Raw genomic sequence first — 17,079 nt, 5'->3', positions numbered from 1 at the left:
CGATTTCGTCCGCCTGCCGAGGTATGAAAGTTTCTCCCAAAACAAAGTCTAAAATTCAAAATCCGCACCCTTCAAAAAGCCGTCAGCGCAGCATCGCTATACTGAGGAACCCACCTCGCAATTTACCCTACGCATACCCAAATCTTGAGAGACGGGGCTGGAGCAGCGCTCCTGAAAACTAAGCGTATTTCCGAGCCGGAAGTTCGTCGCCGACTTCCTCCCAAGATGGTGGCATCATCTTCCTTTGGCCGCCTTCTCGCGTCGCTAGAAGATCGTTTCAAATTCGCGCCATTGCCAACATCCCCACCAAGCCATGCGGTAGTACATCCCTCCCCGTCCTCAACCTCACCGCCACGGACTCCGCGCCTCAGCATGTCCAGCGCCCCGTCCCTCAGTGACTCCATGTTGTCCACCGCTCCGCCCACTTTACTCGCGACGGGTATCTACCTCGGCCTCTACTTCAGCTTCAACCTCTCGCTCACGCTGTACAATAAGATAATTTTTTCGTCGTTCGCGTTTCCGTTTCCGTGGACGCTCACGGCGATACATACGCTATGTGGGACGATTGGGTGCTATATGTGTGCTGCGACGGGGATTTTCACCCCCGCGGTGCTGAGTACGAAGGAGAAGGGGGTCATGGTCGCGTTTTCCACGCTGTATACGGTGAATATTGCGATTAGCAATGTGTCGTTGAATTTGGTGACCGTCCCGGTGAGTTTCAGTTGTCCACATTTGTTAGTATACTAGTATACAAGGTATTGCATTTGCTCATCATGTATGATGACTGCTTCCGTGTCATAAGTTCCACCAAGTCGTCCGGTCCACCGTCCCACTCTTCACAATCGTACTCTCGGCGCTCTTCCTCCGCAAGCATTACTCGCGCGCCATCTACCTCTCCCTCCTGCCAACCGTATGTGGCGTCGTCCTCGCCACCTCCGCCGACTATACGTTCACAACCCTCGGTTTCATCCTCACCCTCCTCGGCACCGTCCTCGCAGCGATCAAAACCATCGCCACAAATCACGTCCAAGTAGGCCCGCTCAAGCTACATCCACTGGATCTGCTGCTGCGCATGTCCCCTTTGGCGTTTATCCAGACGGTTGCGTGGAGTTATATCACGGGTGAGGCGCCAAAGGTTGGCGCGTGGGTGGCAGAGGGCAATCTGAGGTTTGCGGTGGTCGCCGCCTTGGTGGTGAATGGAGCGCTGGCGTTTGGGTTGAATGTGGCGAGCTTTGTGGCGAATAGGAATACGGGCGCTTTGACGATGTGTGTTGCCGGTGAATATCCATTGCTGCTTTTCGGTCGCAGGCTCGCCAGTTGCGGGTGTTCGAAAATGCAGCCGTTTGACGCCATTCTCCTCTTGTGCTCTCAGGCAACGTCAAGCAAGTGCTTTCCATCGTTCTCTCGGTGGCGATCTTCAATTTGTCCATCACCACTCAGAATGCCGCAGGAATTATGATCACATTGATGGGAGGTTAGATGAAGATATGCTGTTGAGGCATCCCGAGACCTTCCTATTTCATTTTCATCGACCTCGGTACTGATCCTCACCCGCAGGCATGTTCTATACGTACACCGACTACCGCGAGAAACAGAGCAAAGCCACGTTCAGCAACAACGACAGCACTGCATCTTTCCTCCCTCTCCACACCAGCACCAAATCACCCTCCATGGCGTCGTTATCCGGCCCCTTCCCGTCGCTTTCGGCAAAGCGGGCTGAACCATCGGATTCTTCGCATACGCTTCTGGAAGGAGATGATGATATCGAGGAGGCTGTGAGGGATGTTGATGTTGTTGTTACTGAGACCTCGCCACTTTCGAAAGACTTATGATACACGGAGGGTTTCGTAAATGGGTTATGATGGAACGAACGTGTTTCAAGTTTTGTGACTACGCCATCTTGGGCGGACAGTGACGGTTCTTTTTTGGAGGTCAGGCGTTTTTTGGTGTTGTGGAATGCTCGCCAACACTCCATGTTTAGCTCGCCATGAACTGCTGTTTTATCGTTGGGCTTTATGTAGATTGCTTCTGGACGATTGGGTTTACGTAGCGGGTTGTATATGTGTATACGTTTTTGCTTATGATTATCATTTTGTGCCTCAGATCTTTTTACTTCGCTTTGTCTCTTTGTCTTTTTGCATATATCCCAGCGTGCCAGCTAATATGATAACCGTACCAGCCGCCACAGCGAGGCATATTTGAGCTACCCCCATCCGTCCGTCTTGTATATTCGGGCACCTGACCCCTTCATAGTCCAGACAGTACGTTACATAGTTGACGCATACCTCAAGGCCACCCATGGTGACCACAGGCCATGCCACAGGGGCAAACCATCTGCGGTGCGGCGGCCTGGTGTTGTTTGCTACCAGCAGCAAGATGATGCATCCGAATCCCATATTGTACACCGCCAGCAGGGTAAAACTGACTCCCTGCCCCAGCGTCCAGAACACCGCGTGCAGGAGAAACGGCACCAGGGTGATGGCGCTGAGCGAGCCGAAATCACTCAATGCACCCAAGAAGATTGCGATGGCTACTATATGGTGCACGGCCATGTTTGGGAATTCGGTGACGACATCTGAGAAGACGAGTTCCAAGATGTAGAAAGCAATGTAGATGTGGAAGTGGTAGCGGAGTTGGAGGCTGTATCGGGAAGTGAGGCGCGAGGCTGTCGGGAGGAAGCGGCGTTCCCTGAGACATTGAAGAAGTGCGAGCGAGAGTTGCAGCAGACCCAGAGTATTGTGAGCTATCTGTGCCGTTCGGGGAAACATTTCGTCCTACGGCGTTTGCCATGAAAAGGAAGACCTTGGGAGAAGGAGAACGACGCGTGAGGCGTCAAAGAGGCCGCTGTGACTCGGTGACAATTCGACCTTCCAACGAGCTCGAATTCTGGAGCAGATAATAGCAGTACGACACCCCCGTTGACCACGGACAGCCAGTCCTCAGAATGGCAGTCAAGTTCCTGCTCCTCGTCTCGCGGCAGGGTAAGTTACTCGTATATCTAGTCTGTCTTCTGCCACTCATCACGGTCATGAACTCTTCCCAGGCAAAATCCGGTTGACGAAATGGTTTACAAGCGACTGGTCGGTCAAGGAGAAAGGCAAGACCGTTAAGGATGTCAGTCAGACGGTCTTGGCGCGGAAGGCAAAGATGTGCAATGTGTTGGAATACAAAGGTAGGTTGGAGGACAGAATGGCAAAAATTATGTACATCTTTCGTCTTACAAACTCCTCTTTCCCAGATTTCAAAGTCGTCTACAGGAGGTATGGAAACCGGCATTAGCTGCTTCACCAGCGCTTCGGGTTAGCGTTGAGACTTTGCTTTTGTCAACCCAGATATGCGAGTTTGTTCTTTATTGCCGGGACAGACCTCGATGACAACGAACTGCTTACGTTGGAAATCATTCACCGCTACGTGGAGGTTCTTGACAAATGGTTTCTGAACGTGTGCGAGCTAGATATCATCTTCAACTACCAGCAAGCATATATGATAATAGGTATGTGTCAAATAGACTCCTCATTCGTGCTTCGGGAATGGCCGACTCATGAGCGAACCTTTGAATGCAAATAGACGAACTCCTGATAGGAGGGGAACTACAGGAGTCCAGCAAGCGGTCGGTCATAAATACGCTGAAACGGATGGAGGAGGTACGGTTCCGTGAAGTGAGAAATAGTAAGCGTTCCGCTCCTAACATGGTATCCGTGCGGTTCCAGACGGAGAAGCAAGAGCAAGTGGCGCTGTGAACCCCAACATGAGAACATCACGCGCTCATCGTCAACCGAAATCCTCACCTCGCTTTCTCGATACCATAGAGCCCGTGGTTAGTTATGGAGGTTACTCATCTGAGACGTGAGGGAAGTGGGGATAATGTTGCAAGACCGGGAAGGGAAGGAACCCAAACCTGGGTTAGCGTCGAATTTTGGGAGCGAGCCTGTGGATGTCCTGCTGAGTTTTGCAGGCAAAGCCAATTAGTGCTGCCAAACAGCAATGCTTACGACTCAATCAAGATCATCTACACCATCAAAGCTCTTTGCACGTGCCTGAGGATTGGCGTGGCTACTTCAGGACTTTGAAAAATGGAATGATGTTGAGGGTTAGGGACCAAAGGAATCGGAAAAAAGCGAACACTATCCTCAACAAAGGAGACCGTCCGCACACGCACATCCCAGACTCCAGATGGATACGGCCGCAGACCAGACTGCCGAAATGCCCATCGAAATCCATCGCAATTGAATATTGGATCTATCGGCCATGTACAAAACTATGACGATGAACGCGGCCAACATCTAATCAGCGGAGAGGACCCTACAGCCAGGTCTACGAAACCTGCAACTCTATCCCGAGCGAACGCCGTGGATTCCGTGCAACTCCGTCATCAGGCCTATACTAAGCAACGCTCGTCTATACTGTCCTTCCAGTTCAGTGCCAGGCCCTGATGCCCTTACCACAAAGTTGGTCTCCTGTTTCATCAACCAATCTTCATCTCAGCCATCGCTCACCTCAACCAAGCTGACCCTATCCTTCCTCAAATATTCCAATCCGAGCGCAAAATCAGCCTCATAGCTGTACACATCGATATCGTAGCGTGCTGACATGGTATATCGATATATCCCTCGCACCTAGATCCAGGGCAACATCTGATGTATCTGCTCGCAGTTCTTTCCCACCCTCTCCTCGGACGGCTCCCTCATCCCTCTCATCGTCCCCCCACAACCCTCCCAGCTCGGCCGCCACCGGCATTTCGCCCGGAATTGAAGGCATCTCATACCGTGGGGTTATTAAATGTACGCAGTGTGGCGTTTTTGTTTTCCCCAGAGTGATGCTGAGCCCGCGTGGGACGGGTTGAATGTGGGAGAGATAGTCAGTCATGTTGGTATGGTTGTCGGTGAGATTGAGCGAGATTCTTTAACCAGTCGGTTCAGTCCCTCGTGGCCGCTTGCGTTGCGGCCGCTGCCACTGTCCTTTGCCTTTTTCAGTGTTCCCTGGCTATGTAGGGGATCATCGGACTCGTGATGGCAGTTGAGGTTGAGGTCAGGGTTGAGGTCGGGTCTCGTCGCGTTCGGCCAGCTTGGAGGAATTGATCGCTCTTCTCCTGCACTCGCACACACCGGGGCACGCAGACTCAGACAAAGGGACTCAAAATGCAGCGCGCAGAAGGTCCTACATGGTAAGTTAAGGTGGGGATACGCTTCCGGTTGTTGCAACGGTTCCCCAGGATTGAGCGGCTAGACGAAATTGAGTTCTGACTTTTGCTCGATGGTCCAGGTTTGACAAGGTAAAGGACAGAAAGCAGATCACAGAGCCGCTGAACCAGGCACCCACCATTACTGACAATATCTCACCTCTCGGTTATGCACTTGGGTGTCTCCACTCCTCAGTGGAAGATGGGTACGTTTGCATCACTCTATCGCTGTTTAAATACCTTTCCGGACCGGCCCTCAACTTGACGCTCGACAGGGTTCATTATGGGTGGCTCCGCGGGGATGTGTGTCGGTTTTCTCTACGGAACGATGACGGTTCTAAGGTGCGGAAAGTGATATTGCCATGCACGCAGAGTGAAGGGAGTGTCGGGTTGAAGAAGCGTATTGCTGACCCTTTACTATGTGATATGTTTCTGGAATGGTTGTCTTAGAGTCGGACCTGATCCGGGCAGGTAATGTGGAGACGCCATGTTCCGCATCAGGAGTAAAGTGTATAACCTTTCGGATGTTTGTACAGGGGATACATGTCGACAGTAGGCAAATACATGCTCCAGCACGGCGCCATGCTCGGATTCTTCCTCTCCATCGGGGCGTTTCTGGTACGATGACCTCCTGAGAACCCAGCTCTCAGTTCTCCATCTCACACTGTTATCACCTCCGAAAATCAAACAGAGAAATGAGGAACGGAAAGCCCTGGAGTACCCCTACCCCACCTCCTACACACCCTGGGGCATCCGCCAGTCCCGATTGCCGATTGTTATTGAGAGGCAGCCGGTGTTGACATTCAGACGGGAGGCAGGCCTCGCCTGAGAGGGTGTGGTGGTGACTGTTAGGTGATGGGCGTAGAGGAGTGCGTAGATGAGAGGAATAGGCGTAACGAGGGGCGTCAGATGTTGAGTGCTGCATTGTGTGCGGGGTTGTCAGGATCCGGCCTTAGACTGCTAGTTTTCCTGTTTCACGAATAGATGTGGGGTTATGTTTTCATTAGTCGACAAGGTAGCATTGCGACTGTCGACGAGGCATTGCTTGCCGAAAAATGCCGGTCATGAACGCGAGTCCTACCAGAGCCGAGTGTCCTCACACACGACATCAACCCAACCCTCCAGTGCGCATGTGGATGATGGATAATTTTCACTTCTCTTTTCTCTTATTACGAAAGTTTATAGCGGTGTACATGCGGTTTTATATGTGCGCAAGCTATCCCGTTTCCTTTGTTCAAACCATGCCAATCTCTCTCATCCTGTATAAATCTCAACAGTTTCTGGCATCATCTCTCGATTGTCGATATTTAACGCTTCTTGATGAAGTAGAAGGCGGCAGCTCCGAGGAGGGCTGCTCCGGCAATACTTCCGATGACCGCCCCGGCGATCGCACCCTTCGAAATCTTGTCCGAGCCACCTTCGCCACCGCCCGGGGGACCGTTATCGGTAGTAGTAGGCGTAGGGGAACCCGTGCCTATACGCGTAGCGGTGCCAGTGTTCGTTGGCGGAACGGTGGAAGTGGAGGTGCCGGTGATGACGACCTGTCTGGCGACTACGGTGTAAGTACCCAGACCGAGGCACTGGCAAGAGATGGTGCTGCCGAAAGTCGCGGTGGCGGGGGTGATGCAGCCCTTTTCGTCCCAAGCCTGGATTGCGGTGTTCCACATCACGCACACGGGGACGGACGAGGTGGTGGACTGGCGAGCTTCCAATCCCCGACGGCGGCGACGAGCTGGCGCCAGCGTGGTTGGGACATCGGCGGTGATGTACTTGGTGATGGCGCCGGTGAAGGGGCTCCCGGTATCGCTCCCCGCCGGGGTAACGTACACGTTCAAGGTCAAAGCGGCAGAGCTCATGCTGGAAGAAAGAGAGATACAAACTTTAGCATGAGTCCTCAATCGGGCAACACCAAATGGCAGTCGTGAACTTACATTTGGCTGCCCTGATAAGTGACCGAAGAGTTGACGGGGTATGGGTAAGAATCGACGCAGCTGCTGCTAGTAACCACCTTCTGTCCATTGCCGGCTACAGACGCAAGATCGGTTGCCAGATCGAAGTCGCTGATTTGGCATCCGGCAACGTCACGGCGCCCCCGGTTCGCGGATTGGGTGAGGCTTCTCGGCAAGGTACCAAGAGTGTCCGCTCTGGCAATGACCACCAATGCTGCGGTGGAGACAGTGTTGGACTTCCCGGGAGTGAGAGCCACAGCCATCGCTCTTCCAACGTTCAGCAAGGTGTCCAGAACACGCTTGCCACTTGCCGCGTCACTGCTCTTGGTTGTGACCACGGCGGAGGCAGTAGCTCTGAGGACATCATCCGGAGCTCCGTTGTCCACGAACTTGGCGGACAGAAGAGCAACAGAGATGGAAGCCGATTCTTTAGCTGCATTGGTCAATGGAGCGGCGGCGACAACCGAAGCGATGGCAGCCGCTTTTGCAGAAGCCGTATCAACCGTTTCCCCGCTGACATCAGTGACTTGGAGAGCAGTGATGATCGCTGCAGTCGCTGCGCTCTTTGCTTCCTGAGTCAGATTCAAGCTTTCAAGTCTGGAAGTGAAAGAAGAAACCGCGGCGGCCGTTTGACCAGGAGCTCCTTTGCAGAGGTCGGCGTATACGCTACCAACGTCCTGGCCTGCCTGGATCACCAGTTCGGAAACAGTCAGACTGAAAGACTGCCCCGTGCTGACGTAGTTGGTGCCGGGAATGTACGACCTTGCGTAGAGGATTACCGGGTTACCGGCGGGAAGCACGAACGGCTGCTGGCTGTCACCGGGGTAGGCCAGAGTAGTATTGGGGCTAGAGTTGACATTGTACGAGTACCAGTAACGTGCGCCGTACTGCAGGGTCGATGGGCAGTTGATGTAAAACGGTTTGTCCTTGTTAAGTGCAGTACCGGTGTTTGAGCTCAGCGTACAGCCCGCAACAGATGGGAGGGTTCTGAAAACGGTAAAGAAGACACTGTCTTCGGCCACATTCTTATAGCCGATGTCACGGACTCGTATGACCGCCTGGTACTGTCCGTCAGATGGGAAAAAGGAAGTGTCGATCCTGAATGGAAGACGAAGAGACGTGAGTGACCGGACTTGTGACTGAGTGCATACGGTCTGCTACAAACTTACATCTTGCCGAAAGTACCCACGACTTGAGACTTGCCCATGCCAAGGTCCCGAGTTATGTTGCGCCCATCGGGGCCAAGAACATACCAGCTGCGCTCCAACTGATTGCTTAATGTGGGCGCATTGGTGCTCACACTTCCAGAGGTATACACCGGATCGCCTATCTGGTAGTACTGCCCACCGAAGATGGAGGCTTTCACGGACAACCAGGTGCCGCTTGTTCTTATCGTTATGTCGATATAATTTTGAACCGCGTTGTCGACAGGCACCGCAGCCAAGGCGGAGGGGCTGAATCCCGGGCGTTGAATGTAGACCGACCATCGATAGGTTCCGTCCGTCCCGGTAAGGGTGTTGGACAAGAACGTAAGTGACGGGATGTCAGTCGTGAAGTTCTGGTACGTTGCATCCGAGGTCACGACCACCGCTGTGGAGGTGTCGTTGCTCACAACGGTGCCCGCTTGCAGCTGAGCGAGAGTCGCCGTTGAGTTGACACCGAAAGTGCAAGGAGAAGGGGTCGTGGTCACGTTGGAGCAACTGAAGTAGACGAGTGTTCGCTTGAATGTTAGAGACTGTGAAGCCTGGGCGTTGTTGCCGATACACTTATTCCAAGCAGCTCCATTGAGGATGCCATTTGTGAACCTCGCAAAATAGCAAGGGTCGGTTGGATCGATAGAGTTGGCCGCGCTAAGTATCAGAGGAAGAGCGGTGGTGACCTCCGTGGTCCGGTTCGCCCAGACGGCCGTGAATGTTGGCTGCAAGAGAGTGATGCTGATGGAGGTACGGACATTGCCCACGACATTGCCCGACTCATCGAAGTATACGGCCCGAACGGCGACGACGTGAGGACCAGGCAGCAACGTGCTGAGGGGCAACTTATACTGCGTTGGCCCGGCAACTTCGGTGCCATTATCGACGGACCAGTAGGTTGCCGACGACGAGTACCCGCAGTTGGATGCGTCGACTGCCAAATTGGCCGTGGCTGATCCATACGTCACTGACAAAGTCGTTTGGTTCCATGCGGATCCGCTAATGGTCAAGTTTCCGCTGGTCGGGGGAACTGGGCAAGCCTCTGATTGACGGCAAAAACATAAGTTAGAAATGAGGCGTTCGAAAAAGACAATGAAGATGAGACGTACGAATGGGCCTCCACTGGAGAACGGGCGCGGATCCAGGGGTGAGCCACCATGCACCCTGCTGCACAGTTTTGTTGACGCTAGGTGGAGCAGGGAGGAGATACCAGGGCTGCGAGCTCTCTGCCAGCGTTTTAGCCGGAGCGCGAGGATTCGGGACGAATGACCAGTACATCAAAGCCGGGAAAGCCCTACCGTCCCTGGGCAACTTGATGCTGGGCAAGTAAGGGACGGGGACATTGGGTAGGTAGGGGAATGTGCTCCATGGAACCCTCAGACCGGTGCTCGGATCCACGACGGGTGCGGCCGGGAATGGGAAGGCGTACAGTGTGGTGTTTTGGTTGGCGGATGGAACGTCAGGCCAGTAAGGTCCGGACCAGGACCTGTTCTGCCAAATTCCGCTGTAAATCTGGAGGTTCGGCGCTCCGGCGCCGATATAATTCTGAGGGTAGACCCTTTTCCAGGCTTCGGGGTATGTAAGATCTTTTGGAGCGTCCCAAATGCTATTGGCGAAGGCGTAAAAGTCGGGGTGCTCCGTCTGGTTGAAAGCATCCAGCACGTTGGCCACCCACAACCTTCGCTCCTCGTTGCAGGGCTCGCGTGCGTACGACCTCGTTTGTCCGGCCCAGTAGTATATGCATCCTTCGGAGTCTGGGTTGGGCTTTGGGACTTTAAAGCATGTCTTGATGGTACCGAAACTGGAATCTACCGCCGTCCAGTAGTCTCGGGAGATGGTAGTACCGCCGACATAAGCACCGTTGACGAAGCTGCCATTAACGTGAACGATGGCACCACGGTTTTTCAGCTGGTCACCGCGGTGCTCCGACTGGAGTTGGTAGTTCCAGAACTTGTCGATGTTAGGACCGGCGTACGGGTAGAGGGACTCGTAGCCATTGCTGAAGGATCCGTTGTTGCTTGAGCTCTGGCGGTACTCGCGATACCAGTTAGGGTTGAACAGATTGAAAGTTACGTTGGACGTGCAGGTGCGCGTGGGGGTATCGGGGCAGGGCGTGGTGGTGATGAACGTAATGTGGGTGGAGTTGGTTTCGGTCGTGTTGTAGCTGGTGGTGGGAATCGTGGTCTTTCGTTGGTAGACAATTCGAGCCCTATAAGTTGTGCAGGTAGACGGGGTCGCGGTTGCCGTAGCAGTCGAGGCACCCGATGAAGTTGTCGCAGTCAAGCTACCCGAGGTGGTCGTCGTGGTAGGGGTACCCGTCGATGTGGTAGTTGCATCGACATCGATACGCTTCCTCAGACGCATGGGTCGGACTGGAGGTTCAGTTGTCGTCGTCTCAGTGGACGTTTCGGTGGAGCTCTCAGATGGGGTATCGGTGGCCGAAGTGATGTCGCTCGATGAGGTATCGGTGGCCGAAGTGATGTCGCTCGATGAGGTATCGGCGGCCGAAGTGATGTCGCTCGATGAGGTACCGGTGGCCGAAGTGATGTCACTCGATGAGGTATCGGTGGAAGAAGTGATGTCGCTCGATGAGGTAGTCACATCTGCCGTAGACGTTGATGAAGCTGCATCTGTCACCGAAGACGACGTGCTGCCCGCTGCCGTAGAAGTTGATGAAGAAGCTGTATCTATCACAGAAGACGACGTGCTGTCCGCTGCCGTAGACGTTGACGAAGAAGCTGCATCTGTCACAGAAGACGACGTGCTGCCCGCCGCCGTAGACGTTGATGAAGAAGCTGCATCTGTCACAGAAGACGAAGTGCTGCCCGCTGCGGTAGATGTTGTTGAAGAAGCTGTATCTGTCACAGAAGACGAAATGGTACCCGCTGCCGTAGACGCTGATGAAGAAGCTGCAGCTGTCACAGAAGACGACGTGCTGCCCGCCGCCGTAGACGTTGATGAAGAAGCTGCATCTGTCACAGAAGACGACGTGCTGCCCGCCGCCGTAGACGTTGATGAAGAAGCTGCATCTGTCACAGAAGACGAAGTGCTGCCCGCTGCGGTAGATGTTGTTGAAGAAGCTGTAACTTTCACAGAAGACGAAATGGTACCCGCTGCCGTAGACGCTGATGAAGAAGCTGCATCTGTCACAGAAGACGACGTGCTGCCCGCTGCCGACGTTGATGAAGAAGCTGCATCTGTCACAGAAGACGAAATGGTACCCGCTGCCGTAGAGGTGGACGAAGCGCTGGCCGATGCGGTAGACGCAGAGGAGGAGCTACGAGCTGAAGTGGAGGAGATGCTAGCTGTGTCGCTGGACGCGGACGAGGAGGTACCCGCTGTAGTAGATGAGATGCTAGCCGTGTTGCTGGACGCACTGGTGCCAGCCGACGCTGAGCCACTCACAGACGACGTACCGCTGGTGGACGCCGAGTAAACGGTGCCGGACGAGGTGAGGAGAGTAGTGCCGGATGCGCTGCTCGTGGGTGTGACGGTAGCAGAGATGCCGCTGCTTGTAGTCCCGCCGATGAACCCGCGCGAAGGTTCTCCAGGTTGGGAACCACACTGTGCGACATACTGATCGATAACCGTCACCCAAACGTAATCACTTGAGGGCATATTGTTTTTGTCGCATGGCACTTGCGTGTTTGGATTGGCTTTGTTATCACCGAGGCACGAGGGCGTTAGCTCAACGATTTCCAAAGGAGGGGCTTCGGGGAACGGCGTTTGGGACAACGAGCGGTAGGATTTGGTGCAGGTTGCGTTGGTTCCGTTAGTTCCGCACGCGTACGTGAAATTGTGCTGATAACCGAATGTGTCCGTGGGCAACACGTAGTCAGTTCCGAAGTACTGGTTTGGAAGGCCGGTGATGTTGTAGTTTGTAGCGCTGGCTGGGTAGGTTACGTTGTTAGCCGTCAAGTTGAAATACAACGGGTTTGATGGCGGGTAGAGGTTCGGGTTCACCATATCGAATGGCTTCGGAGACTGGGAGGTGTAGGTGCCGTTGCACATGGTCGAAGAGTTTGAGGTGCACGGGTACTGGTACTTGTGCTCGTAGAGGTTCACGGTGCCATTGTTGTAGCTGCACTCGTCTTCTGGATGGGTTCCATTATCCGTGAACGATGTTGTGTAGTTGTACACCATCGGACGGTCGACTTGACATTGGCCCTTGGTTGGTAAACCATTGAAGTTGACGAAGCACGGGTAGGGTTCGCGGATGACGTCCTGGTTGTAGTTGGCAGGCTGCCACCCTTCGTCCGGCTTGTCGACGTTGGTAAAGTAAGGGAACGGGTACGGAGCGGCCGGGTAGATCCAACCTGCGTCTTTACCGTAACTGGGGATCCACGTAACGTTGGCAAAACTGCGTTTGCCGTCCCACTCTGTCTCTTCAATCTTGTAGATGGGATAGACAATGCGTGGGACGATGATCGGTGCTGTGGGTGTGCTTGACGCTACTGAGCTGATGGTAGACGAAGCCGTGGCAGTCTGGCTGCTGCTAGCAGTAACGGTGCCGGTTGCGCGGCCCGCGGCGGTAGTAGACGAGGTCGTGGTAACTACGTTGCTGCCAGTGGCGGTAGAAGATGCAGAGCTAGTGACGGTGGTAGACGCGGAACCGGCGCTGATGCTAGTCGATGCGGTGGTGGCTGCTGCGTTGGTATTGGATGACGTAGATGTAGAGGCGGTTGTGGCAGCAGCACTGACGCTGGTAGAAGTGGTCGGAGTAGCTGTGTTGGTATTGGTAGATGTGGCAGCCGTGGCAGCAGACGTTGAATCAGACGTTGCAGCAGACGTGGAAGCAGACGTGGAAGCAGACGTGGACGCAGATGTGGAAGCAGACTTTGATGACTGAGCCGCCGTATCGGTGGAGGAGGTGGTATCAGTCGTAGTGGTTGTGGTTTGAGCGACGACGATGGCCGCCCAGAGGGCCAGAGAGGCTACCAGCCAGAAGATGTTAATCTTCATCTTGGCAACCGTTCAGGCGCAGTTGGGAATGAAATCGGTGTGCTGTTCTTCGCAACGATTCCGATGAGGATTTCGCAGGAGATGTTCTTGAAAAATCGCAGATGTCGCACAGATGAAGACTCGAGACTGGCTGCGGGAGATTGTCCGCACTCTCTACAGCGTTTCCAACTATTCGTTGCTGAAAGCTTTCTCTGCCACAGGAGCTTCGCAAGCGAGATCGAAAGTGGGAAACGGAAGAAAACGAAGGGAAATGTCCTTCGCGGCCAGGACCCTGTATTTATACTAGACTCGAAGCGGGCCTCCGTAGCCGTCCACCCCATCCACTGCGAGGCGCACGCTCTAATGCCCTGCCTGGGCCTCAGACTCCGCCCGTATTCTTAGTACATTGCATATGAACGGATGCTTTCTTGGTCCATCGATGGTATGCGAACCCGTGTCATTCCGTCGGTCGGAGTTCAAACGCGTAAGCAGTCGTTGACAGTATTTTTGGAGGCCCTGTCGTAATACGGGATGGTTCTGAACCCATATGGAAACTTTGTTGAGCCTTGTAGTATGGCCCGGATGGTAAATCGCAAACCAAACTTTCAGCGATTCTGGATGGCGACACAAAGTCGATACAGCTTTCTGCACTTGATCTAGAACAATGCTAGCGTCGAATCCAGGGTTTAGGGTTTTGTTCTTCCGGCGTCTAGCTCATCTGGAATGTTCTCCTCAAGCAGATTGCTGTCGAGGAGGGACTGACACGACTTTGATACTTTCCAGAGCCAAGCCCGAGGATGTCGTGTCCGTGGAAGCGAACCCTCGACACCCAGTATACACCAAGCCACGACATGTAGCAGCGGGATGAGACACATATTAAATCATGATCCTATGTACATGGACAGTACTCTTATAATGAATCCATGAACGATATCTGAAAACGCACACATGGCACTGTCAGTGTCCGGTGCAACCAACTGTCGAGGCTCCAGAAACATCCAGAGCGCGGGAAACCGTGGACAAGCGATTGGAAATTGCCAACAAAGATACGCTTCCTCAGATTTGCCTGGACATTTTCGACATTTTTCCACAAATCAGTTTTTTTTTCGCCCTTCTTTGAAATGCTGGATAGGCATAGCTTATTACCGCGGAAAAGTGGCGGCGCAATGTGGTCAATGGTGGCGAAAGGTCCAGTTCGACGCTCCTGTGCACTGGAGTCATGGTTGTCACTTAGAAGTGTGCAATGTATCCATGCCCCGTGGGCTGAGGCTTGAAGGACCTACTCTCCTCAGCACACGACCCCTGCCATCTTTGAGTTTTTCAAATTGCAAAGAGTTCTTCCCTTAGAGATGCCGTGGCAACGATACAGACACATGTCCCGAATCTGGGGTGGGTGTCTGCTTTTAACGCGAACGGGGCCCGGCGCAAACCCTGGAGGAAAAACTTTCATTACTCAACCCTTGCGCTGACGTCTCCTGAGCATGGATAGAGGCGCCAAAACCGTACGTCCATTGCGCAACTGAACTAAGGGCATTTCGGAGTTCGCAAAATTGACAGTGCCGTCAATGTGGAAAGGTCTATTTCTTCAGATTTGTGGTATGCATATGAGTGTCCAGCGTATCCCAAGTCAAATTTCCCCAAGCTTCGTGCGGATGTCAAAGACTTCATCTTCTGCGAGATATTGGTGGTGATCGGGCGAAGCGTGAGTGGCATTACCATCGAGATGTTCGATTCGTCATCAACCCCTGTGCTGTGGGGGGTGCTAAACGATTGCTGCTCGAACTGTGGCGATCGCAAAGCACACAAGATATCCAGAGACCATGGCTTCCCTTCTCGAGTGTAATGTATCCTGGGAGATCTGACTCCCGCACCGAGGCACGTCGAGTCCGGACAAGGACAAGAGGGTGTTGGGCCAAGGTTCGTCGAGTACCGTAAAATCGAAGACGGCCCGCACAAGTAGTCGATTGCTGTTATGATAACTGCGCAATACGTCCTATCATTAAAACGTTGGCTATTTGTTCTACTTTTCTTGCGAAAGAATGATGATTGAAAAGATATTAGGAATGGCAGAGACGTCAACCCATCACTTATGTTTGCGGCTTTCTGGGCTTCGACTGCGCCTTCTTCCCGCATCGCGACTCCTACTTCGGCTCCTGCTTCGCCGGTCACCCCTGATCGACTTGATCGACCGACTGTATTTGTCGTCAAGGGCACCAGCAGTGGGTGGGGACGGTGAGCGAGAGCGACGCCGGCCGCGATCAAGTGGCGCGGGAAGTCGCCACGTTCCTCTTCCCCCTGGCGCGCGTGAGGATCTTGAAGGGGAATCGGGCGGAGCTCGCCAAGGTGGACTGTACGACTCCGGTGAGTCTTTGTTGGTTACTTTTCTTCTCCGTTGGCGAGGTGGAGATGGCGAGCGAAGCACCCAAGTTCCCCTCGGTTTCGTGACTTTCGCTTTCTCCTTTTTGTCCTTCTTCTCCTTCTTTTTCAGTTCCTTTTCCTTCTTCTTATCCTCCTTTTCTTTTTCCCTTTCTCTTTTCTTCTCCTTCTTTTCTTTTTCTTTATGCGCTTTCTTGGCCGATTTGTCCGTGCCATATTCTGTCGATTCGCTATGCGCTCCCGACAATTTCTTAGGTATCGATTCACTGGTGCCGGTCGCTTTCGTGGCCTCGGCAGGGCCAGGGCGGGCCGAAGAGAAGTACGCAGCCGCCGAATCATCGTCCTCATTTGCGCCGTTGAAGCCGACTCCTGCTGCTGCCATCTTTGACTTTGTGCTGTAATGAATAGTGATTTTTCGATTGGTAAACCAGAACGAGTCTCAAGCCACATGCTCAATCTTCGCGGCATACCTATTAAAGCCCAATCCCAACACCTCCTCCTCAGGCGGCCGCGGTACCTCCCTCTCAACGTCATCGTCCTCGATATCCATCTTCACGAGTCGCTTGATTTCGGATCGACTAACAGCGTTCGGATCCCGCCGCTTGGCGCCTGAAGAATAACCTAGCGCTTCGGCAAGAGCCTCCGTCTCATTTCGCTTGATTTCAGCAAGTTCGGCAGCCAAGGCTTCGTCCGAATTGGCTGGGTTGACGTCCCCTTCTTCTTTGGCGTACCAAGTAAGATCTGCGAAGGAGACAACGACGAATACCCCGAAATTAGTACTATGCAAGGAATATAAACAATCAGGAAACATGACTCAAGTCTTACCTTTATTCTTCTGCCAGCGGCCGACTGGAGCGTTCAGAGAATGCCCAAGGTAATTCTCCCGATACTGTGTGGAGGAAGAGCGGCCCATTAGTACGTTGCGCTGGCAAAGTGTCCGCCACCTCCAAACTCGCCCCAAAGGGTCCACAGCCAGCATGGGTGCCCTGTGCATATGGATGGAGCTGATGCCTTCAGCGCCTTGCTTCTCACCTTATCGTCCTTGACGTCCTCCCATTTAAAGAGACCCTGCCCACCGCGGTTTCCCGCACGGGTTGGAGCGTAGAACATCTCAAACCCAACGATGCTGAGAATATACGACTGTTTAACGACAGTCCACTGATTGCGGGTGATGACCGTGTCACGGTGGGACTCGGTGTTTTCGGACTGGGACTCGCAGCCACGCCTTCGAAAATTCTGAAGTCCCACTGAAGTCCCACCAGCATCAAAACATTTGAGCTCATTGGGGACATTTCGAGACTTCCCATAGAAGACCACCTTCAAGCGCGAGCCCCTGGCGAGCCCTGTTCGACGATCCAGATTCCGGCTCGTGGAGTGTCTTCGGCTTGTACTTTTGGCGATATCGTTGGATTCCTCAAAAGAAATACATGCACGACTTTCC

At 53.5% G+C, this 17,079-nt stretch overlaps 9 protein-coding genes across 9 annotated transcripts; 4 read left to right on the top strand and 5 right to left on the bottom strand.

Annotated features, from left to right (window-relative positions):
- Nucleotides 1-402: 402 nt before the first annotated feature.
- Nucleotides 403-1,459, top strand: EV422DRAFT_494134 (uncharacterized protein; the record flags this gene model as incomplete). Its single annotated transcript, XM_053067717.1, has 2 exons — nt 403-711; nt 803-1,459. The coding sequence occupies 2 exons, from the start codon at nt 403-405 to the stop codon at nt 1,457-1,459; spliced, it is 966 nt and encodes a 321-aa protein (XP_052927141.1).
- A 638-nt stretch (nt 1,460-2,097) lies between these two features.
- EV422DRAFT_522828 (uncharacterized protein) lies at nt 2,098-2,789 on the bottom strand (the record flags this gene model as incomplete). Its single annotated transcript, XM_053069858.1, has 1 exon — nt 2,098-2,789. The coding sequence occupies exon 1, from the start codon at nt 2,766-2,768 to the stop codon at nt 2,100-2,102; it is 669 nt and encodes a 222-aa protein (XP_052927140.1). The 5' UTR covers nt 2,769-2,789.
- Nucleotides 2,790-4,096, top strand: EV422DRAFT_522824 (AP complex, mu/sigma subunit). The gene is made up of 6 exons (XM_053069857.1): nt 2,790-2,981; nt 3,044-3,172; nt 3,239-3,260; nt 3,333-3,493; nt 3,568-3,644; nt 3,711-4,096. The coding sequence occupies exons 1-6, from the start codon at nt 2,945-2,947 to the stop codon at nt 3,738-3,740; spliced, it is 456 nt and encodes a 151-aa protein (XP_052927139.1). The 5' UTR covers nt 2,790-2,944; the 3' UTR covers nt 3,741-4,096.
- A 235-nt stretch (nt 4,097-4,331) lies between these two features.
- On the bottom strand, nt 4,332-4,866 carry EV422DRAFT_505013 (uncharacterized protein; the record flags this gene model as incomplete). The annotated part of the gene is made up of 3 exons (XM_053068460.1): nt 4,332-4,457; nt 4,497-4,585; nt 4,617-4,866. The coding sequence occupies 3 exons, from the start codon at nt 4,864-4,866 to the stop codon at nt 4,332-4,334; spliced, it is 465 nt and encodes a 154-aa protein (XP_052927138.1).
- Nucleotides 4,867-5,076: 210 nt separating this feature from the next.
- Nucleotides 5,077-6,315, top strand: EV422DRAFT_522818 (reactive mitochondrial oxygen species modulator 1-domain-containing protein). Its single transcript, XM_053069856.1, has 7 exons — nt 5,077-5,164; nt 5,263-5,272; nt 5,376-5,385; nt 5,455-5,521; nt 5,630-5,650; nt 5,716-5,797; nt 5,871-6,315. Exons 1-7 carry the CDS (start codon nt 5,139-5,141, stop codon nt 6,006-6,008), a joined length of 354 nt encoding a protein of 117 aa, XP_052927137.1. The 5' UTR covers nt 5,077-5,138; the 3' UTR covers nt 6,009-6,315.
- Nucleotides 6,316-6,486: 171 nt separating this feature from the next.
- EV422DRAFT_565817 (uncharacterized protein) lies at nt 6,487-10,685 on the bottom strand (the record flags this gene model as incomplete). The annotated part of the gene is made up of 4 exons (XM_053072369.1): nt 6,487-7,036; nt 7,111-8,226; nt 8,298-9,363; nt 9,431-10,685. The coding sequence occupies 4 exons, from the start codon at nt 10,683-10,685 to the stop codon at nt 6,487-6,489; spliced, it is 3,987 nt and encodes a 1,328-aa protein (XP_052927136.1).
- Nucleotides 10,686-10,767: 82 nt separating this feature from the next.
- Nucleotides 10,768-11,757, top strand: EV422DRAFT_618672 (uncharacterized protein; the record flags this gene model as incomplete). The annotated part of the gene is made up of 1 exon (XM_053074044.1): nt 10,768-11,757. The coding sequence occupies one exon, from the start codon at nt 10,768-10,770 to the stop codon at nt 11,755-11,757; it is 990 nt and encodes a 329-aa protein (XP_052927135.1).
- Nucleotides 11,758-11,925: 168 nt separating this feature from the next.
- EV422DRAFT_565815 (uncharacterized protein) lies at nt 11,926-13,283 on the bottom strand (the record flags this gene model as incomplete). The annotated part of the gene is made up of 2 exons (XM_053072368.1): nt 11,926-11,977; nt 12,112-13,283. 2 exons carry the CDS (start codon nt 13,281-13,283, stop codon nt 11,926-11,928), a joined length of 1,224 nt encoding a protein of 407 aa, XP_052927134.1.
- A 2,237-nt stretch (nt 13,284-15,520) lies between these two features.
- EV422DRAFT_565814 (kinase phosphorylation protein-domain-containing protein) lies at nt 15,521-16,748 on the bottom strand (the record flags this gene model as incomplete). Its single annotated transcript, XM_053072367.1, has 5 exons — nt 15,521-15,610; nt 15,685-16,033; nt 16,109-16,379; nt 16,464-16,527; nt 16,671-16,748. 5 exons carry the CDS (start codon nt 16,746-16,748, stop codon nt 15,521-15,523), a joined length of 852 nt encoding a protein of 283 aa, XP_052927133.1.
- Between the last annotated feature and the right edge of the window lie 331 nt (nt 16,749-17,079).

The sequence above is a fragment of the Fimicolochytrium jonesii genome (genome assembly GCF_025526975.1).
Source record: "Fimicolochytrium jonesii strain JEL569 chromosome Unknown EV422scaffold_6, whole genome shotgun sequence".
NCBI lineage: Eukaryota > Fungi > Chytridiomycota > Chytridiomycetes > Spizellomycetales > Powellomycetaceae > Fimicolochytrium > Fimicolochytrium jonesii.
This window is presented reverse-complemented; position numbering and strand designations above follow the sequence as displayed.